Below are 23,260 nucleotides of genomic sequence, written 5' to 3'. Positions count from 1 at the left end.
GTCTCACTGATGCATCATTCACTAATAGAACCACACTCTTCATTGGTGCATCCCACGCTCACGGAGGAGACTAGGCTAAGTGCTCCGCCTTGGGTCCTGGGGTAGCAACATAATGAGTGTGTTCTGTTCCTCCCAGAGTTAACCCTTGGAATGGCTTCTACAGGCCAAGTCACTCATCCACATCTGGATAAAACAGATGTTCATACCATTCTCACTGTGTATTTCTTTAATGGGATTACAGAAAAACTCCAATATCGCCCACAGAGGGTAGGAAAGAGGTAAAAAGAAAGATGGATTATTACACATCCAACTCCTCCTCTATAAAATACACACACTTAAAAACTGTTCCTTCTGGAGTCAGAGAGAAGGCTGAATGATACACCACCTTCCTTCTCTACAATGAACTCAATGAGCTTTTCACTGTTTTCATCCTTCCTTGCCACTGATTTGGAGGAAGAGTCTGATTTTATTCAAATAACTGGAACATAAATCTCAAAAGATGAGCAACTAATGCTCCCACCCAAAATCACTAGAGAGAAAAAAACTAAGCACAAGAATAAACTGCTAAGCAGGCGGAAGATGCTTGGCAGGATTCCTCTTTAAATGCCCAGCCTGTTTTTCTGAAACAGTTCCTCATCCTTGGCTGAGAATTCAGGCACTCAGAATCTGATTTAATTCTGTTTTCAAACCTCAGTTTGAAAATGAGAAGAAAACAACAAAATTAAGATTTACATTATCAAAGGATTAACTTGTATAGCTTTTCTTATTGCAAATGCATACAAGCACAGAACCAACGAGAAATCAAATCCTGAACTAATTTATGATGATTTTCCTAGGAAGCACTGGGGCAGCCGCACAGTACTGTTCGCACAGCTGCTGGGTCCACTGTTCCTCCTCAAAGAGTAAAAAGAGGGAAAAAGTAAGGAACCAGTAAACCCAAAACACAGGTCGCCGTCAGCAGTTCACTTCCCAGCTGGCAGAGTAAAAAGCAACTGAGAGCAAACTTAATAAACATCCAACTCACCTTCTCTTTTGGGGCTTTAACATCAATACCACAAACCAAGGTGCACTTCCAGCAACACTCACTGGCTCTAAAGTCAGGTATGTGAGTTTTAACAAGTGAATTCCACTAACGGGGAGAAATGATAGAAATACTGTTCACCCACCTAGTTCACAGAAAGAGTTAACAAAGCACTTGGAATTCATCAGGCAGAAGTTACAAAGATTATAAGCAGTTGAGTCAGAAGCTAAGTGATGAAAATGACAAACTTACGTACACTATTCTGGGGTATTTTTCATGAACAAAACGGCTGTTCCTATTCAAAATTCTACAATAATAACACTTATTCTATATTATTATTCATGTACAAGAAAAGAACCTGACATCCAAGTAATGTAATCTTAATATTTTCCCCACTGACAGGTTTAGGTGGAATTCTACATGTTATAATATTATTGTAACATTGCTGCTACAATGGTGAAAATCATTTAGATTTCATAATATGGTTTTCTCAATGAATGGAATAAAAAGTTTCAAAATGTGAACCTTTCGATTCACTAAGAACATGACGAATCAGTCCTGTGACAGTCTGGATAAAGCCTTCTTTGTCAGAGCTCTGATTTTTGCACTAGAACAGAGTGGCAAAGCGTAGTGCTCATGAGAGTAAGTGAGAGGTCACAGGAGCCCAGCAGCATGACCTCACCGCAGTGACAGGGACGAAGGAGGTCAGAAAAATCATGAACAACCAGCAGTGGCTCTCCAGAGTCTGACCCAAGCTCTGGAGGCCCTCCAGATTCCAGCTCCAAAGCCCCGTTCCAGACGCGCACCACCTTTACAGGGACTTTTACAATGGAGGATATTTATCATTTTAAATTTTAAAACAGCCTTTATTCCATCCTCTACTGATGTCTCTCTTACGGATAAAGACCTAGTAACAACTGACAGAACTTCTCTGAGAAGCGTGCCCTAACCACCCAAGAACAGTTACAGCCCCATTTCTCAAGTTGTGGGAAGCAGCTCCCCCCAGCTCTGCTTCTCTGTCAGATCAAGAGCCTTGTCTCCAGGGCCTGGTCACCGAGGGCGGGAAAGGAAGAGATGCCACCTCTGCAGGCACTTTGTCTGCTGTCGCACTGGGACTGTAAGTCCTGAGTCCCTCGGTGGCAGGGATTATTATGTGTTATCTATTTTTGAAATTCTTCCAGTGTTCAGTAGGTTTTTTGTATTTCTCTCAATACATGGTACTTGAGAGACATGAATTAATGAGAGAGAAAAGCCACAGGGATATAAAGCTATTATCTGCAAATCTTAATTTAACAAGTTTCAAGTCCTCACAAAAGTTTAAATACACAATGCAGTGCCACCAACAAATAACAACACTTGATAAAAAAAAATAACTAATATAAATATACACAAACTTTCTTTCTTCCAACTTCTAGGAGAGGGCCCGCTAAACAATAATATGGCTACAACTCAGGTGACAAAATGAAAAAAGACTGCTTCCCTGACATTAGGCAATCAGCAAACACTAGTATCACTGCAGGATCTTAATCATTTATTCTTACTCAATAATTTTCAACTGCTCACCACTGTCTACGCAACAGACCGAATTCCTCAGCATTCAAATGCTGTGTGTGATGCAATCCACCTCTCCAGCTGCACCTTCCACCACCCACGGCAGTATCTCTCAAATGTGAATAATACAGGTATCCTTTTTAAAAGAGAGAAAAAGCTGCTTAACCTCTAAAATCATATCCAGATCCTAGTTTGAGAAATACTGCTCTATTTCTACTCTGTTCAAGTCAATTCATTCATACTATTCTATTCAAACAGCTGTGTAACGTCTGATCACACAGCACCCCGAGAACACATCTGGCCTTTATCGGCTCAAACCTAAAACCTGAGCACAAACACCAGCATGGACACCTCCTGGCAGCAACTGGCATCCAAAACATACGGGTGGTTTTAAAAAGCCGTCTCACTGAATTGGAAACAATATTAAAAATCTCAAAGAAACTCTAACCCCAATACTCTGGGTCCACAGACCCCAAGGGTTGGAGACAAGCTTGTTTCCAGAGTGACTGATGCCCAAGGTCCTCGCCAGGGCACGCCAGGCCCTCAGGATCCGGCCCCTCCCTCCGGCCTCCCGCCCCCACACCGCTGCTTGCCTCAGAGGTCAAGCTCCAAGCTGAGCTCTGCACTCACATGTACCCAGTTTATAGGCTCATCCTGGGCTCTGAATGCTTGGCTAATTCTTACCATGCTGTAGGACTCACTCACGTGTCACCTCGAGGAATCGTCTCTGGTCTTCTTATTCTAAGGTCGGTCCTATTCCTTTGTGTTTACTTCTGCCACTGTACGTACTAGAGTGCTGATCTCCACCACTAAATTCTGAATTTCCTGAGAACTGGGCCACGTCCTACTTACCTTTACATTCCCAGAGCATCCCGGAAGTGCCCGGCTAACAAGAAAATACATGTTCCCTGAATGAATGACCCCAAATTCCTAAACTGCAACCAAATAACTGCTGCTGTGATATTTGAGTTACTCTGACTCTCTGGCCCTCAAAGTCACCTGGGAAATTGGTTCTGTTCTGACCCCATCTCATGGATGACGCGTAGAGGTTCCGTAACTTATTGCCCAAGGTCACAGGTTACAGCAGATCTGAACAGCTAGGACATCTTGGCAGAACCCAGAATGCCAGGCAGCTTTTTACATATAACGGACATTAAATCTGTTGAATGAATAATAAAACAGATTATATATACCCCCTCCATTAATTCGGGAAAGATTAAGGTATATAAAGGCTCACTGATGTGTAGAGAGGGAGAGACAGACTAAGTTCTAGGGCAGAGATGAATCCACTTAGTGAGCCATGATGCACAGAGAGTGGAGTCCCTTTTGAGGTCAGGCTTTCAGTCTGAATCGCTTTTTACTCCCTTGCGTGTTCGCAGAGAGGAGCATAGTGAACAATTTGCCGAAGAGATGCACATACAGCTGAGCAAGTCAACTCCCTGCAGTGTGACTTCAAGCCCCTCCTTCCTCACAGCAGCAATAGGTTAACTGCCTGGCACAGAATTCCCTGGAAGGTTTAGAAATGAGTTAAACTGATCAATAACAACAGAAAAAAATGCTTAGCAGGAGAGGGATGTCTTACTCTTTTAAGTCAGATTATACACAACAGACTTTTGGAAAAGTGTCAGCACACAGAGCTGAGAGCACGCCTGACTACCTGTGTTAGCACCACACACGTCATGGGGACAGTCCCGGTGGCCTCTGGGAGTCTTTATCACATTATATTAAAATTCAACGCAGTCAAATAAAGACACAATATTCATAATCTCATTCCTACAATGTAACTGATCTACTAAATTGCCAGTAGAAACTCTCGAAGAAATTTTAATTTAACTCTTCCACATCAGTCAAAAAGATCACTCTAAATTATTTCTAAGTAGCTTTTCTTAGAAATCTCCTGACAAATGAAATTACAATATGAAGTCAATAAGAGTTTATTCTCACCCCAAACCCAACAGTACTAATTAAAGAGAATAAAACCACCATTTTCGCAGTATGTTTATATGAAGTTATGTCAGCTGAAACCAACAGGGTGGGAAAGTTTAAAGGAAGAAATCAAAGCCCAATTCTAAAGTCTAATTGGACAGGAACGTTTATTGAGCATTATACAGCAGACATTTAATCTTAATCAATATTCCTTCCCTCTCAACCAAAAAAAAAAGGAAGAAAAACTCCAAAGCAAACAAACCCGATTATCTTGGTTCTGCACGTGCTTTGTCGTTTCCCGACTTACTCCACGCATGCAGGCCTAGTTAGTTAATTACGCCCCAGAAGGTATCAGAGACTGAGTCATAAACTCAGAAGCAGAAGCCAGTTCCACCACTGATGCGTCGGATAATCCGAGGAAAGTCACACTTCCCCACTCTTCTGACAACGGGAGGTGATTAAAAAAAGCCCACTACAGAGTAACACCGGCAGGAGCTACCAGCCCTCAGGTGTGTGCCTAGAATGTGTGCGCTTCCTCAGACTACCAAACGACCATCAGCAGGGAGAAAGAACTGGAAGGCGGGGGCGGCGAGAAAAGGGGTGTGGGAAGAGCACAGCACTGACTCGAAATCTTCTCACATCTACATGGGGCGTTTCCCTGAAGAAAACACAAGGATCCAGCCATCAGCCTTCCTGTTGCCACAGCGCTGCCTTTCCACACCGCCCACACGTCAGCTTGGTTTCTACACAGACTGCAGACGGCCAGCGGGAGAGTCCCAGAGGCAGAGAGAGAACAGAGAGAGAGGACCTACGCAGGAGGCACCTGCGTGCTGTCGTCCCTGTCCGATCCTACAAGCGGGACCCGGTGAACTTAAATGCACTTGGCAGATGTGGTGATCCGGCACCTGCTGTCCCAAATAGTAGACTGTTTGTTTGAAATACGCAGATCTGGGTGCAGGTGTGACACGAGGCACACACAGACCACGTTCCAGCATCTCTGGGTACAGAATGGGATGGGGGGGGTGCATCACGGGGAAGACCTGGCAGGCAAGCCGACTTCCACTCCAAACTTCTCGTGAGATATTCTGCACTTTAAAAAAAGCTAAAGAAAAAGCACCTGAGTAATTAGAGTTCATTTACATTTACCATGGGATTTGGAGTCTTGCAAGAAGAGCATCTGCCATATAAAAGAAACCTGAACTCCCAGGCCCTGCACCACCTGAGACCTCGAGTCCAGGTAAAATCAGGGGCGACTAATGATGTCTGGTTGGAGTGAAGGTCCCCGGGGGAGCTCACACGGAGCAAAACTGTTTGAAAGGACAGGTTTAGAAAACCACGCGAGATGGACTCTCCGGGAAGGACCCAGGAGAAGGCGGGTTAATGTGACAAGCTGTCAAAGAAGAAAGTTCTAGAGAGGAGTTTATTGTTTCATGGCAGTGGCAGGGCGGAGGAAGGGGGAAAACTAGACCAAAAAAAAAAAAAAGAATGAAAAACAAACTCAAGTGACAGCACACTGGAGGCTGACTAGATGCGCTGCCTCAAACCTGTTCCACAGGACGCAGGCCTCACCACCAAAGCGAAGCTTCTTCAGCTGCCAAGTGTCTCCCTCGTCCAGCCGAACACACCGGGCCCGGCCCGCAGCCTCAGGCATGTGCAGTGACGGGCGTGTGCTACTGTCATCTGCAGGTTCTGAAGTCCCCGGGCTGCAGTGCACTTTATATCTGCACAGACCTCTTGCCCAGACACCTGAGCACACATGAAGGGCTTTCCAGCTGAAGTCCACCCAAATTCGCTTTAAAAAAGAAACGTAATAAGTTTCAAGGAGAAACCTGCCTTATGACCAGACCCAGAACAGTTTCTTCAAAGTCAGCTTTCCAATGGCCAACAATTCATTCCGTATCAGCTGATCACAAATTTCCAAACAACAAAAACCTGTCATTTCCAATTCCGATCAAACCACAACTCTAAAGACTGTTCATTCCCTATAAAGGAATGTGACTATCTTTCTAGCACCAAAATTTTTATTTTTTAGTTTAATGAATACATATTTTCAAACTGCATAGGAGGATCCCACGCCCACCCCAGAGTTGAAATAACGTCATTTCAGAAGCCTCCCCACTACCTTGAGCTTCCCTGGGGGGTCTCAGGACAGGACACACACAGAGCTCAGTTCAGTGGAGCCAGCCCACATCTGTTTGGACCCCAGAAGTCTCTTACCCTTCGTTTTAAAAGTAACAATGCTTCCTGGCTTCCTTTTTTATTTAGACCAGGGAGTATACACTTTTGTTTTAAATCTCCTGCCTACATTTAATTGCAATTGCAAGTAAGACATTTGACTCACCTCTCTGCCTCCTCCCTCCCATTCACACTGGAAATTTAAAGTTGAGAAACAAACCAAACCTGTCCCTGCTTAATGCAACCAAACCGGCAACACCTTATTTTACTGGAGCACTTGATTGATGCTTCACCAGAATGGAATCCCTATAAATACAAGCAATATGCTCAGTGCAAACAAATTAAGAATTACTCTCACAATGAATTCCAAATATTATCCTTAGACAAAACAACAAACTGTTATTAAACTCATAAACCTGCATCCCATAAGCACACACAAAAAGTCTTAAGTTCAAGCTACCAGAATGGATACACCCTTCGACAGAATAAACTCTGTGAGCTGCAATAATTCCTCAGCAGGACTCCAAACACTTTTGCTGAGACCAGAGACAAAAGCGAGAGACACCAAGTGCTCCATCCCAACCCAGGCCCGCGTGCGAGGGCTTCCCGGTGCTCCTGCTGGGCTCCGCGTCCCACTTCCTTCTTTTGTAACACAAGCCTCTCCGTGACACAGAAGACATCTGGTCCAGAAGGACAGTCCTGCAGAAGGCCTCGCAGTGCCTTTAGAGGGCTGACAGATTATGACAAGAAGGAAAAGCTCATGGAGGGATTGTTCCGTCCGGGAAATGGGATGCTCTAACTTTGTCCTCTCCCTTTTCCACGGGCCAAAGCACCACACTGAAGGAAAAAAATGTAAGGGAACTGAACCATGAAGAGACAAAAGTGTGTTGCAGTAGGCTCTGTCACCCCCAGAGGTAAGATCCTGCCACCAGAAAGAGATGAGGCTCCACCTGCCTGTGAGGACTCTGACCACAAACTGACCCAGAGTGTTTCCTTCTGCAGGTCCTGATGAAGGCATCAAAAGGCAACTGGGCCACACAACAGCACTGCAGGACAAACACCCAAACCTTCAGGCTGGTTTAAGCCACAGACGCATGACACAATAAGGAAAATTAGACTCTGTATCTGCTTCTTCTCTGACACTGTTTACTCCGGCAAGAGCTTACTGCAAAGCTGGCAGTAAATTCTGTGCTGCTAATATTTAAAAAATGAAACGTGTAGCGTGTAGCTGCATCCCAATCCACCTTCTAACAAGGATTCAGAAGTCACCTTCGGAAAAAGCACGTTAGTATTTTGTATCTCTGGGGTTTCATTACATCTTTAAAAGGTTTGCTTGATGCTGATGGAGATCGTAGCTAAGCACAGACGATCAAAGGGCTCTTGGGCTCTGCTTTGAACTGTGCCTGTTCTCCTGTTTCCCACACTGTCTAGTCAGCTAATCAAGTCCGTCCCTGTGCCACCAGCAGATCCCCCGCCCGCGAGCGCTCCCCTGGGTTACAGGGCTCCCTCAGAGCCGGCTGGCCCAATTCGCACTTGACCCCACACAGTTGTTTTCTGGTTTATAATTTCCACTCCTCTGTGGGTGAACATCACTCATCCAACAAGCAACATAAACGTTTTCCTTGCAGCACAGTGCTCTACTGCAGGAATTTTTGAGTCCATAATGCTTCTCTGTTAACAAGAACACTTACACTTTTTAATACTGTCCCGTCAGGAACACTTTCTGTCCATTTCAAGGTCTAGATTCTTGCCTCCTCAGGGGATCTCATTTCGATGACCAAGCAGCAAACATATTCCCATCTGCAGGACTCGGTGCTTTCTAACGGAGCTAAGCAGGGAGCCCAGCCCGGCTGAATGTGAACACAGGGAAGGCACTTCAAGCAGAGCACCGAGCATAGAACAGGCATCCAAAGCAGGTAATTCTCTCTCCCTAACTTCTTTTCCTCTATTTACTTTAGATCTTCGGGCTTTGAGAGGCCCTTACTTCACATCACTATCCAAATCTCACTGCTGTTGTAAACTCTCAGACTTACAATCCAAGGAAAAAATTAAACCCTAGGCCACGATGTGCAGCCACCCTACCCAGAATTACTCACTTGGTTTTGTTTTTGTTTTGTTTTGTTTTGGCGGCGGTGGGTAATTAGGTTTCTTTATGTATTTTTAAATTATTTTTAAATTTTATTTTTAGTGGAGGTACTGGGATTGAAACTAGGACCTTGTGCGTGCTAAGCATGCGCACTACTGCTAGGCTGTACCCTCCCCACCAATTGGTTTTAGAAATACTGAAATTGGAGCAGAACAGATAGCCCCAATTTATAAATTATTTGTGTCTCCAAAGTTCATGTGCAAAGTTTCTTTTCCTTAGAAATATGATGTTATATTTAGGATCTGAGGCCACAAAAGCCTGTTCAACACACAATATATCTGAACTACAATACCGGCGTCCCAGCCCAGGTCTACCACAGTGCCTCGGCAACAGCAGACACTCAGTATTTGCTGGATAAAGTCAAGAACTCCTGCAATCGGGGGCAAGGTGCACGGTTAGCTCTGGATGAAATCTTTATATAGTCCCAGTCTGTGTTTATCTTTCCTCTCACCTTTCCTTATGCCTCTCCCCCATTTCCTAACTCTCTCTTCCCCAAGTGGCCAGAGCCCTCGTATCTCACAGATTCTAAACTTTCAGCACCTCACTAGAGCACCACCTTTTCAGAGTTCAAAGGGAACTGCCTCTTCTCCCTGCCAAAATTATCTCAAGCAACTGATCTCAGCTGCAAACCAGCAGGCAGAGAAATTTCATTAAGTCATTTCTCAATGAAATGTGAATGTCAGATGAACTTTCATTTGTCTGGACATTCCCAACTCTTGAAAAGACTACCCAAACAAACCTAATTTTGTACGTAGTACAGAAAAATGAATGAAATCCATTCACAGTGGAGAGACCAGTGCTGCCAGGGGGATTGTTTCTAAAATATTTCTGCTTTTCAAAGCAACTTCCTTCTCCCCTGCTGCTTTGAAATCGAATGATTTTTTTTTTTACAAGTTTCATAACTTCTTCAGGTTTCCATGGTAACAGCAAGTATACGATTATGCTGATAAGTGGAGTGTGCACAAGGATAGCATAAGATGAGTCTAGCATGGACAGTGCTTTTCCCAAACTGGAACATAAGCCAAGGTGTTCAAGATTCAACCTGCTACGTCCCTGAAAACGGTCAGCTCCGAAGAGCAGCAGAAGCTACAGAGAAGATACTCAGGTTGACGTGGGGAGAGAATTCTGGTTTTCCTCATCCTGGCCTGGCCAAAACAGGTATATTAGACATCAGATTTTTTTTTTAAGTGGGGAGAAGGGAATGCCACGTATCTCCAATAAACCCTACGTTTGTGCGGGAGAATGAATTGGAATTAAGAATCAAGTATCCTAAATTAGAGTAAGAAAGTGGGATGCTTTCAGAAAAAGAAGTGAAAAAAAAACCCATACAGGATTCTGCATGTACATTTGTTCACTCCGGTTGCCTTGGGGCATCAATTACTTTAAGTGTAAAAACAGAAAACATCAACTTGGCCAGAGAAAGCAAAATATCTACAGACTTAATTTCAACACACACTTGAAGTTGGTGCCTGATACCAGCTTCAAAAGGCAGCAGCCTCATTAAGAAATGACATGAGCCCCATCTGGTAGCCGGCAAAGGCTTAAAAAATCAAGTCAGTGCTGGGGGTCTGGAAGGGGGAATGAAACTGACTTTAGCTACGTCAATTAACAATGCTATTAAGGCTACTTAGGACACGCCTCCGACAACAGTTCTCTTTAATACAAACATGCTGAAGGCCTTCAGAATAAAACCAGCCATTATCCGGACTCAGTCACCTTGGCTTTCATTACTCCCACCCCGAAGAGTGACATATCAAACAAACAAAGCACCCTGCCCATGCACGGGGCCTTTCCGCCAAGATCTCCACACACTCTGACAAGTGCTTATTAATCCTGATGACACTCCAACAAAGATGAGAGCTGGCCACTCCGACCTTTTCACTCTCCTATGGGCATCCGGGGAAAAACTGAGGGAGTGAACCAAGGAACCAACCCAAGCTCACAGATAAGTCAGAAGAGTGAACTCAGGACTTAGACGTTCCTGATGGGCGTCTGCACAGTTCCTCAGTCAGCCCCGAATGGCGAATAGGAAATATCTCCCTCGTCTGATTTAAGAACAGGAGAGCCAGCAGCGGGGCACAGAGCCAACTCCTCTTACAGGCTGCTTGCACACTGAGTCCTATTGTATTTAATTTCAAAATAACTGTAACAATGATTATGTAAAATGAAAAGTTTACTTTTCCTTCTATTAGCCTCTCTATAGTGAATTCACTGTTTAATCAAGCACCCTGGAGACATCTGTACAGGATGGAAATGGCCAGCAGGAAGAGTTTAATGCAGTGATGGTAACTTGAGCTTCCTTACAGACTGGTGGACCCCACTTCTATATCCTGCTCTCTTAAAGACACATTTTTGCCACAGACGCCACGACACCGTAAGAAAGGGGAGTGATTATAATACAAATACAACATGGTTCAAAGGAATCCAGTCATATGATTTTTTAAAAGCAATCCTAGGCAGTAAAAAAGTAAATTCTACAATACTTAGTACCTAATGCAGTGTCTTATTCTGTAATTGCTAAAATTCTTGTTGAATAAATAAAAGAAAAAATAAAAGAGAGGTTGGAAAAAGACAGGAAGATGATTGTAACTTTGTACCAGGTTCCTGATATAGAAGACTATCCCTAATCCTGCACAAGTACTAAACATCAATCTTATTTTAACAACTGTCCCCAAATTAACGTTTCCATTGTGCTGCCTGAGATCCCAGTTTTTAAACTAATGCAAAGGAAAAAAATGCCAGAACTTTAATAATTTAGTGAGAGAAGGGTTGTACTAAAAAGGAAAAAGGCTGTGGGAAAGGCAGAAATGACTTAAAAATATGGTTAATTTTTCTTAAAAGGTACTAAAAATTGCGCACACAATTATCCAAGTGACCTTCCGAATTGGAGGCAATTCTTCACTTGTAAAAGCCCAAGAGAGAAGAATCTTAAACAAGCTGTATCTAGAGGGGAGAGATATGAAACAGAGCATTGCTAATGACAACCTGTCCTCGAGGGCCTCTCTGCAAAAACTCCCGCAGCTTCCCAGGCACTGCTCCAGCAACCTTTACAACACACCTCAAGGAGGGAGGAGACAGGTACTAACTCCACTCTGCAAAGGAGGAAATGGAGCCCAGGGAGCGAGGAGTCGGGCCTGAGCCCAGACGGAGAGCCAGCCCCATGCTGGGGGCTCCCGCACCACACCACATACGGTGAAGAGTGTCCACAAAAACTGTCTTTTGGGAGGAAGAAGAGAACAGAAAGGGGAGAAAGATGGTTTCACGACACCTGGGAAGATGCTGTACTTTCAGATAACGTGAGATAATGAAAAGAGAGGAAGTGAGAACCAGCCAGTGGCGACCGGAGGAGAGGGCTGGCAGAGGAGCGGGGCCATCCCTTCTCCCGGAGCCCTATCCCACCTCGTGCCCCTCATGACTGCGGCCGTCACCTCTCCTCTGAGCCCTGCTTGTTCTCCCCATTCCTTAGCAAAGGAGTGAGAACAAGTAAAGCTGAAAAAAAAATTGGTTGTCAAGCCATTAAGGACCCTCTCCTCCTCCAAGAGCAGGTGATTCAGAAGGCCCTGGGCTTTGCCACCCACCTTTGCTTCGTCGTTTATGTCCCAAGTGAAAGAAATGGCGTTATAAGCAATCTCCTCAATGTTACTGATGGTGTTGAAGCTTTCTTTGTAGTCAGCTAGATGAGGGATGAGAAAGAAAAAAAAATTCACGATTTCTACTTTCCAACATGAGGTTATAGCAGCTCAAAGTGAGATTCAGCTTTTCATGTTATCATCTCTGGATAATATAAATTAATATTTTGTTGGGTCGAAAGAAGTTCAAAAAGTGAAGAAAAAGAATCACAGAAATTTTGTAAGAGGCAAGCTTAGATATATTTGATTTTATCCCATTATGTCAAAATTAGGATATTTAGGTCTAAAAAGCTTAAATAATTGTCCCAAGGCCACGAAACCTAGTCCAGAGAACCAAGACTGGAACTCAGTTCTTTTAATTCTTCTGAAAGAGCACAAACATTACTAAAGGCAAAGAAAAGAAGTCACACGAAGATTAAGAGCCATCTTGTGATACAGACCATGGTTTTACATGAAAATTATATACATGGCAAGAGCAGGGTTTTTCATAAAGCCACCTGATGAAGTACAGATTTGCACAGGTCTACACCCCAGGTGATGAGTCTCCGGGTCTATTTACAGACAGAAGAGACCCGCCATGCAGCTTAGCAGGTCACTCGGGAAGACTGTGTGTGACTGCCCATCAGCAGTATTTTTTTTTACTTGTTGAGCCTTTTTCTCCACCTTATTATCATCTCCAAATAATCTGAATCTCTTAAAGAAGACATTACCCCTCAAAAGATCTGTAGACTGTAAAGCAGGACACTGTTATGCGAGTTGACTACACAGCTCCTGGCCCCAGTGTCACATGGAAAGCCACTGCGCAGGGCATGTGTCCTCGTAAAGGAAGTAATGTTAAGAGCACTGATTCCAGGAGGCCAAGGACAGTGTCTGGAACAGATCAGTAGCTGGCATAAAAATTCAAATGCGTTCGGCAGGAAGTTGCTTACTGCCAAAAATAACTGGATTTAGAAAACTGGGTGTTTGCACCTCTGGGAATAAAAGCAAGCTCCGGAGCCACTTACCTATGTCAATGCATCTTTGTTTAGCTGTGTGCTGCCGGGAGTGCCAGTATTTCCAATGCCTCAGCTGATCTTCTCTGCTTTTGTCCTCAGCAAACACCACCATGATCACACTCTATGAAAGAGAATGCATTACCGCGTAAAGACCCTGCGGGGTGAGTATTTTTTGGAAAATTTACTGAGCTTTAGATTTTGCAGTGAATTAAAACTGCGATTTGAGATTTTAATTTAGATCTGCTTCCGACCTGGAAACAGTAAGCTCTGAGTAGCTTTCCTGGACCAGAGAACTGAGAGCAGAACTTACTCGGACTTTGCTGATGGGGTGGTGGATTCCCTCGTTGCTGCTCACTTCCTTCAAGGTGACAGGGTAGAACTGGCCTTTGTTCAGGTAGGTCATGGTGCTATCGCCCGGCTTCTGTCGCAGGGATTTTGAGGCTTCCAGGGTATACTCAAAGTTGTTCCTAAAGAACAAAAAAAAGTCACAGATCCCTGATCTACTCTCTTGGAAGCCTCCCATATGCTTGAGCTCAGACTTGAAATGCTTCAGGGTGGATGTATGCAAACAGCAGACGCCTAGGAACATCCCACTGACCGTTGTCATATTATAAATAGCATTTGCTGCTTTTTCTAAAATATGACCTTAAGCAACCCAGAAAGTCTCAAATCTCAGATGTGGGGCTGAGAGGCTGGAAGGCCCGTGAATAAATTCAATTTGGCCTGCACAGCACCTTTTTGTTGTTTTTGGTTATAATTTCAATGTCCTTAGACGGCACTCCTCAGTTCTCACTACATTTTCTATTATTTTATAGCACCATGAATATATTCCCCTGAGCTGTTTAATAACCTTGTTAGGCCAGGGGTTGGCAAATTACACCTACTTTTATAAATAAAGTTTTATTGGAATGTAGTCCACGCCCTTCATTTATGCATTATCTACTGCCGTGTCTGGGCCGCATCTGTGCGACAGCGACAGGGCTAGGCACAGCTGGGCGGTTGCGAACAGAGGCTGTGTGGCCCACAAAGCCTGAAATATTTACTATCTGATTCCTTCACAGAAGTTTGCTGACCTCTCTCCTAGATCCTTGAGACATCTGAGTTTGTGACTCCTGTACCTTGAGGCAGGTCTTTAAGGAAGTCTCAATTCCCATAAAATCTTAGACTTTCAAATAAAACTTTAAAAACAGAACACATATAAAAATGTATAGAACAAAATTACAAAATGAAATCCTGACTCCTAAAAAAATCTGAAGATGTATATATACATGTATCTTGGAAAACATTCATATGCCCAGACTGAGACACAATTTTGTGACGTCTACAAGAGGCAGGAAAGCAGCCCAGGGAACAGCTGGCTTCACTTATTTTATCGTTAGTGAGACTAATAAAAACATAAAAGCCTTTATTCACCAATGTTATTCCTAAATTCTCACAGAATTATACACTTTTGGAAACAGAAGTCACCTCTCAGAGATCTAATTTCTTTCCTTCATCTCTTCTCTGAGATTTCATTCTACTACCATCATATAAAGAAACTTAAGAAGAGAAAAAGCACCAACACCAAGGATTAGGGGAACATGAAACACAGACCAGAGTTCAGAATTGAATGCACTGAAGCAGATGTCCTCCAGCAAAGACGCCACCACAGTCACTGCAGGAAGAGAAAAGCGAAAGCCACCAAAGCCACCTCTGATTTTTCAAGATCAAATTAACAAAGAAGAAGTCGGAAAAGCTGAAAGTTAAACATCAAATTAAAAGACAACTATTACCCAGAAACACTGTCAAAAACATAGTCCTCTGAATTCATGCCAGGCATCCGCAGACTGAGGTCCGAGGGGAAGAAAACCTGAAATACCAATGTTGATAAGCCACAACGATTTCACTTGTTAGCAGGCTCACTGAAGACCAACGTCTGGCACAGCATAAAGGTATGTGGCTTACGGCAAGTCACTACTCTTTCAAAACTCATCTAAAATAAAAATTTAAACTCTACGAAAATTTTTAGAAGACAATTAAAAAGAAAAAAATACCCATTTTATAAGCCACTCGATGAAGTCAGGACAATCTATGCAGGTGCTTCCACAAAGAGCTTCAGTTACTCTCTTTTTCCATCTTTCCCACACATCCCAATTCTGTTCAAACATTAGAATCTGCAACCAAAATCTCATGACTTTTAAGAGTCAGCTCTATCACTGTACCAAGTTAAGATACAGGATCGAGTTCGCACCAAGGCTGGACGGACTGGTGCACCTTCTCAGGAAAGGCTTCTGTTCTACTCCTCCCTCCATAAGCGGAGGCAGAGGCTCCTTTCCCCCAAGAGTCATTAAACACAGTCCCAAACATCTCCAGTCCCTAACTTTTATTTGTGTTCATCGCCACAAAACCCTCACACGTATTTGGGATTAGTTTGTAAATTTCACACAATGTCATTTGTCATCAAGATCTACCTGCCTCCCTGACGATACTACCAACCAAGAAACACCGAGCAGATACATGGCAAATCGTTTTCTATTAAGGCCAGTTGCAGGGAGCCTGTTTCGGTCTGGGACAAAAGTCAAACACAGACTATGTGGATGTATCTGTTGTCGATGGAAGATTATGTACGTCCTTCTCCTTCTCCTTCTCCAGCAAATCACTTAGCTGAAATCAGAATTGTTAACTCAGCTGCTGGTAAGATTAGCTGTGTGCCCTTGATAATAAGTTCTGGTTTTATAGGTTTAGTTTACAAATTATACCCACGGGCCTCTCTTTAAAAAAAAACTCTTTTGTTCCCAATCCATTCACTTCAGGCTGTGTTTCAAGCTTACGTAACAAGGAAGAGGTGGAACCCAATACTTATACAAACACACAGCCGTCTTAGGAAGATGCTTTCATTTCCTGTACCTCCTGAACGCCCTCCTTGAAGGTCTCTGAGAAGGTAGAGTCTGGAGTACGTCTTTGAGCATTTGGGGGTTGAGCACCAGAGCTGAACTGGTCATTATTTAGGTTCCGGTCGAAAACCACCACACGCTCAGTGGGCTCAGGATGATACACTGCTGGGGGGATCCCGACAGCAAAGCCGTGGGGCTGGGTTTCCGTCTTGATGGAGTGTGTAGGCATCGCTGCTATGGAGACAGTGACTGTGGTGTCAGGAGCTGTTAGGTGGCCTCTCTTGTCTATGCCCAGCTGGTTGCCGTGGGGAAGGACAATGTTAAAGGGCACATTTTTCAGCACCTGCACTCTGTTTTCTCCAGCAGAAATGAGGGGCTGCTCAGTCACATTTGGTATGCTGTTTCTTTAAGAAAAGAAAAGACAATTGTGTTTTCAAACTCAATGCTGATACAGTTCCTTGATAATTTTTATTCTCCTAATGGCACTGGGCTGTTAGGTCCTGTGCAAAATAATAGTAATACACTTGGTAGAAACCAAATACATAGAAAATGGCACGACAACCCATTACTGGAGAAAAGAAAAAAACACTTCATAGTTATAGGTCAAGTGAAAAGTTACTAGTTGGAGCAGTACAGGGTGGTGGCTAAAGTACACACTCTGGAGTCAGATGACCTAGGTTCAAAATCCCTTAGTAACTACATGCTCGTCTATAAAATCAGGATAATAACGGTACCTATGCTCACAAGGTGGTGATGAGGAAGAAACGAGGATACACTGAAAAGCTTGTACTGCTGCCGGGCACACAGGGGCTCAGAAGTGTGATTACTGGTACTCAGCCACCACTTCCCTACTGCTTAGGCTTATCTGCTTTCTCTTTCACTCCCCTCCCCCCTAAAAAAACCCCTATGATCACACTACAGCAGATATATTTGCATAAAATTATTTTTGGCTTAATAAATATCCTGGGCAATATAAGACAATTTGTAATCTAAGGTAAAATTAATAAACTTTCAAAGCCCTCTCAAATCCTATAGGCTGATGCCTTGAAGGAAAAAAGCAATTGGGCAACTTTGTGCATTTCAAGATCAATAAAATATTCAAATCTTAAACCACAAATTCACTCCTAAGACTCTGTCGTAAGGAAATCCCTTTAGAGAAAAAGGGAAAAAAAAGGAAAAAGATATCTAGAAAGTTGTTCATTAGGCTTTGTAGTAGCAAAACATTAGATACAGCCTTAAGGATAGCTATGGTTTGCTTTAAAATACTCCAGCAAAAATAAATAAAATCTTAAAATTAACTAAAAAGTTGGAGAAGAGGAAAGAGTAGATCAAACAGGAAGAATTAAGTTGATACCTGTTGAAGCTGAGTATCTGTGGGCTCACACTATTTCTCTGTTTTTGTTGTGTTTGAAAGTACCCATAAGAAAAAGTGAAAAATGAAAGCCATAAGCCCTTCTCTAAGGGGTAGTTATGAAGATTAAAATAGGAATATAGTTTGAGATTTGCAGATACTGACTGGTATATATAAAATAGATAAACAGGTTTATACTGTATAGCACAGGGAACTGTATTCGATATATCTTGTAGTAGCTTACAGTGAAAAAGAATATGAAAATGAATATACGTATATTCATATATGACTGAAGCATTGTGCTGTGCACCAGAAATTGACACAATTTTGTAAACTGACTATACCTTGATAAAAACAGTAAAAAAAGAAACAAAAAACCCCAGCAATATGGAAAATACCTATGAAACAGACTAAGTAGAAGAAAGCATACGACAAACCCTATCTGTGAACACAACCACAACCACAACCACATACAATGAGCCTGCGTACCCAATCAGTGAATAAATAAATAGCAAGGACAGTGGGATTCTGAGTGATCGTTCTTTTTTAAAAAATATTTTATCCCTTTCTTACTAATAGAACACAGGAAAATATGAAAGGTGTATGTAAGTTTTTTTCATGGCTATAAAGTCAAGCCTTAGTTCAATTTTCTGGAAGTATCAACCTTCCAGATCCCCCAAAATAACTTCAACAGGAGTTGGGAATACAGTTGAACATACTTCATTAAGTTTTACTTAGTTAGGCAGTTATTCAATATCATTGGTACTTCTTGTTTTGATGGACCCTCACCATTGCCTTAAGCCACATCCTTCTTAAGAGAACCTCAAAGGCAAATAAGCAAATATTTCACTTACATTATTAATAAAAACATCCTTTTGGATGAGGAAAAAGTTAACGGTTTTGTTTTCTTGAAAAGGCAACTACACCTGAAGAAACTAGTAACTTCTCAGCAACAGAATCCTAACTAGTAAGAGGCAGATCTGATATGAAATCTGAATTTAGACATGAAGAGTCCAGGGGATCCACCTCTTCCATGAGAGCCTGCTCCTTAAACAAACTCTCGTTCGATTTTCACAGAAGCCTGGCATTTGTCAAGTGCACTGTCTTACGCTCTTTATTAAACATTACCTTTTGCTATGATCTGGCTCTGGGTGCTCAACATCTGGCTTTGCTGTTGACGATCTTCTCTCTCTTGGAACCTTGGATATTAACACGCACAACAACAATTTAGTTCTTACTCTGTGAAGTACAGAAACGGTCTTTATTTTTCAGTAAGCTCAACTGTTCATGTGTCTACTGATTGCCTGCCAAACCCCAGGCTCTGAGGGTACACAATGAATAAGATGGTGTCTGCCCTCAAGGAGCTTACAATCTGGTTACCAGGCTGCAATGTAAAAACCAACTTTTATTAGTTGCAAAGTAAATTCAGAATGTCACAAATTTACTTTGTCATTGAGTTTGGGTTTCATCTCTTAAAAGAAATAGCTCTGGTCTGGTTTCACTCATTTATCTACATAACGTAATAGAGAAGAAGGTGTGGAAAACAACTTCAGCTTTCGCCCTGCTTTTCTTGGCTACCCTTCCCTTTGGATCAAATGCAAAATCAAAAGGACCAGCCACGTGAATAGTTCACTTCCAAGATCCAAATATTGGCTTCAAATGATAAATTTCTTTAGATTCTTTGGGATTCACACCATCCGTTACCCAAAGGACAAGCTGAACCCTGTTTGTTCTATTCCTTTTTTGAGTCTTCTCTTCTTTGCATAGAAGGTGAAAGGAGGCAAACATTACGGGGTATATTGCAGACATCAACCCAACTGAGGCATGTTCCCAACATGTACTCCAAAACTGCTAAGATATTTCAAACTGGTTTTCAGTGTGAATGTAGAAATCCTGCCCCTTGTTTTACCCTTAAAGACAATATATATTGTTCCATGTATTAACAATGTGCTTTTAAAGCTTTACCACAGTTATTATGTAAAAATGACTGATGGTTACATCCAAATACTTGAAACAAGTCAGTTTATTTAAAAAGAAAAATAAGTAACCCCATAGCTATGGCAAGAAGGCTGGCGTACTACTAAGGCTGCCACCCTTCATGGACAGACATGAGGACTTAGCTCCTCCCAAGATGCAAAATACTTTAGGGCCCTTTATTTAAAACACACACACATATACAACCACCGCAATTAGCAATACTACATTGGTCTTTCCAGCACTAAACTTCTCAGAAGTTTCAGTTAAAAGTACGTAATTTCAAATTTCCTAATTGACACGTAGGAACTTACGGTTTTTACACTGAGCCAATAAAACAAGCCATAAGAAGAACAGATACATAAGTTCTATTTCAAAGAAACCCTTTGAGGCTACGTTTCCCAGGCAAGGGTTTCTTCTAGCATCATTAGTTACTACACAAGTTTCCACTCACGTTCAAGGAAAACAAACTTACCTCAGTCCCTCAAACACAACAAGCTGGACAACATGGCCTCATACCAGAAAATAATTCAATCGTTTGTTTAGGTCCTCCCTTAATTTTGATATCAAACCATCTTCTTTGCTTTTTTTCCCCTCTACATTTCTTATACTCAGAAAAGAATACAGTGGCTGTATGTAACAAAAGGCAGGCAACTGGTGAATCTGGGTGAAAGTATTTGGGAGTTAGTTATCCTGTTAATTTAAGTTGACTGTAGGTTTGGATATTTTAAAAACAAAAAGATAGTAAAAATAAACCATAACATACAGCCATCCCCATATACTGGCTGTCGGTCAGAAAGAACGCCAAAGGGGACGCACACTAGCTAAGCACATCCCCCAGGAGACAGCAGGGCACTCCGAGGAGGGGACCTGGGCACAATCTGAAATCTTGGCTCCAACACATATGAGTTGTGTGACCCGAGAACTTTATTTTTATCATCAGCAAAATAGGGGTAATACCACGTATTTTGCAGGGTTCCTGGAGGGGTCAGAAACAACATGCATTCTGGTTAACACAGTCTAGCATGATACAGGTGATCAGTAAGTGGCAGCTGGTATTATTAGGGCAGCAATGATGATACAGATCAGTGGTGTCACCTCATACAGATATGAACACCATGTAAAACTCCAGGCAGAGGGATGGTCATACTTCATTAAGACTAACCCAAGTGTCTAGAAGCAGGGAACAAAATATATCCTGATCTTAGAACTAGAAAAGTCCAAGACTAGAAAATGTTTTTTTCCTATGAATCGCCTAATCAAATCAAATCAAATGAAGTCAAATCAAAGGCTCTGTAATATTATTTAGGGAAAAGGAAATCACTCTGACTACACAGGAATAAGGTTAGAGCCCAGGCAAGTGAGTCACTGTCCACTCTTGAAGGCACTAAGAACGACCTTTGGTAAAATGATCAGTCTCATTAGGACACATCTACCATCTTCTTTTATGGTAGCTTCCCCCTTCAGATAGAGCCGGCCACTTCACATGTTTTAAAAACAACCCTTTGATTCTATGATCGTAGATGTTCAGCTTTGAACCACAGCAAGTCAAAGTACTCATTAAACTATTTATAGTCACTACAGAAGCAACCTGCATTACGTTCTACCAGTGAATTGCTGTTTTATATGCTGCTGAATCAAGCGCATCTTGGACTGCTGTTAAGGGTTGTGAAGAGTGGCCAAACCCACCTTGTAGTAGTCATAGAGCAAGCCCAGCGCAGCAGCACTGTCTTCATCCCCATTAATGCTCATCATCGCTTTGGTTGCTGCAGTGAGAGGGTTTTCCAGGAAAGATTTCCAGGCTTCATCCTCACTGGTATAGGAGCGCCGCTGTGGATAAAGTGCTTCATTCTGAAGAACCAACACTGGTCGTTTGCTTTGGAGAAGTTAAACAAACAAAATATATATATATATATTTATACAAATGTAAATTACATTTTTCTACTGCAAGTCATCATAAGCTAGTTTTTTAAAAACCAAACAACCAATTCCTTGATATTCCAATAAAACAGTCCATTGTTTCATCAATGACTCCAGTAAAGTAAATCAAGACAAGACCAGGAGACAGCCAACTTAAATGCAGCCCAATGGGTCACCCAGTAAGGTATGAGGTATTCAGGCAGCCAGGGAACCTGCAGTTAACCTACTCATGGATCCCAGGATACACAGAAAAAAAGCAAAAACCAGAAACCAAAAACCCACTCCAAGAAAATGTCAGGCTATTCAAACACTTTACATAAACAAACACAAGGACAAAGAAGGGCCAAACAGAACGTTCACTCTCTTCAGACACAGACATTCAGGACTGTGCCCTCTTAGATGGAGCACACATGGTTTGGCCACCACGCTGCTACATGTCATTTCCCTCTTTCTCCCAGGGACGCCATGCCTTAAAAACTACAACCAAGGGGGAGAGGAGGAGGGGATGGAAAGAAAAAGGGATACTTGGGTTAATCCTTGGGGGTATATGAGAAAGTTAGAATATTCTACTGATTACCAGCAGATTGAGCATGGAATGTGGCCAAAGGGGACTGTAAATCAATAAGGAGGCATAATTTTCTGGCATGGGAGTTAACCGTTTATCTTAGAGATAAACACTTAAGAATCTACAACAATAAATGAAGCCACTGGAAAAAAAAAAAGAGATTTTTAAGGATTTAGGTGGGGAAATCTGTTTTTAAAAATCTTTACTGGTTTTCCATACGGGGCAAGAACTGTCTCCCTTTAGCACTACAGGGTGGGAAAAATCCAGAAGATCAACGGAGAACTTAGTAAAGTCTTATAGAGGATTTAATTTAAAAGATTAAAGCAAACATTACCGATTCCAAAAACTTGAAATGTAAACAGTCTCAACAACTGTTCAGTTGGTTCTGTTTTGTTAAGTCAATAAAGAGAAAAAGTGAAATGCTAACTCCAGCAAAGTCAAGCAGCTTTTTTAAGGAAAAAAAAAATTTTAATAGTCAGAACTACTCTAAATTAACACCATTCTAGTAAGCAAATTAAAGGATCAGTTCTCATTGCAACACACAAATGAAATATGTAAATGGCCTAAAGGTGACCTACCTACTCTAAAAGTGAATGTAGAAAGATTGATTATCTTCACAAGTTATCAAACAAAGGTTAGGGTTTGGCAGTCACCCAGGCCCTTTAAAAACTGATACAGATTTAGGAAAAGGAGAACATCTTTGAAAAAGATGGGGGGAAATCCAATTTATCTTCTGTCAAAATTAGTCTTATTTCAAACCCAGTGTTTTTACTCATGTCTAGGCCTAAAGTCCTAGGAGAGGAGCTCGCATTTGGTGGGAAAAGAAGTCTTGAGGTGGTAGGATTTTAACACAAAACAAACATAGTGGGTTGTTTAAAGGACATGGTTGGTTTAAAAATGAAGACTTTCTACAAATCTCAAAATTTTTTTAAAAATTGAGAAATATACAAAGGGGCATTCCCTGCGACATCAGAGGCGAGGACAGCAGCTACTGGACCAGTGGTACCTTGGGGTGATTTGCTAGTGCACAGCTAAGCTATTATTAATAGTGTAATAGCTACTTCCAGAAGATTATGACAGCACTTGGCTCATCCAATTCCCGTAATGCTAGTTTTTCAGCTTCCCTTCTCCTCC

General features: G+C 42.2%; 1 protein-coding gene across 6 annotated transcripts in view; it reads right to left on the bottom strand.

The window, feature by feature from the left end:
* GRHL1 (grainyhead like transcription factor 1) overlaps nt 1-23,260 on the bottom strand; it is a 47,162-nt gene that overhangs the window by 21,393 nt on the left and 2,509 nt on the right. For 5 of the 6 annotated variants that reach the window (XM_032497011.1, XM_032497012.1, XM_032497008.1 and 2 more), the window contains exons 2-8: nt 21,331-21,517; nt 18,796-18,866; nt 16,330-16,720; nt 15,216-15,292; nt 13,754-13,910; nt 13,453-13,564; nt 12,398-12,492 (exon numbers count right to left, since the gene is read on the bottom strand). In XM_032497011.1, the coding sequence (XP_032352902.1) occupies nt 12,398-12,492; nt 13,453-13,564; nt 13,754-13,910; nt 15,216-15,292; nt 16,330-16,720; nt 18,796-18,866; nt 21,331-21,396 (969 nt within the window). In that variant the 5' untranslated portion in view covers nt 21,397-21,517. The remainder of the gene's footprint in view (nt 1-12,397; nt 12,493-13,452; nt 13,565-13,753; nt 13,911-15,215; nt 15,293-16,329; nt 16,721-18,795; nt 18,867-21,330; nt 21,518-23,260) is intronic. The other variant, XM_032497009.1, reaches the window with a different exon arrangement.

Source organism: Camelus ferus, chromosome 15 (genome assembly GCF_009834535.1).
Source record: "Camelus ferus isolate YT-003-E chromosome 15, BCGSAC_Cfer_1.0, whole genome shotgun sequence".
Classification (NCBI taxonomy): domain Eukaryota; kingdom Metazoa; phylum Chordata; class Mammalia; order Artiodactyla; family Camelidae; genus Camelus; species Camelus ferus.
This window is presented reverse-complemented; position numbering and strand designations above follow the sequence as displayed.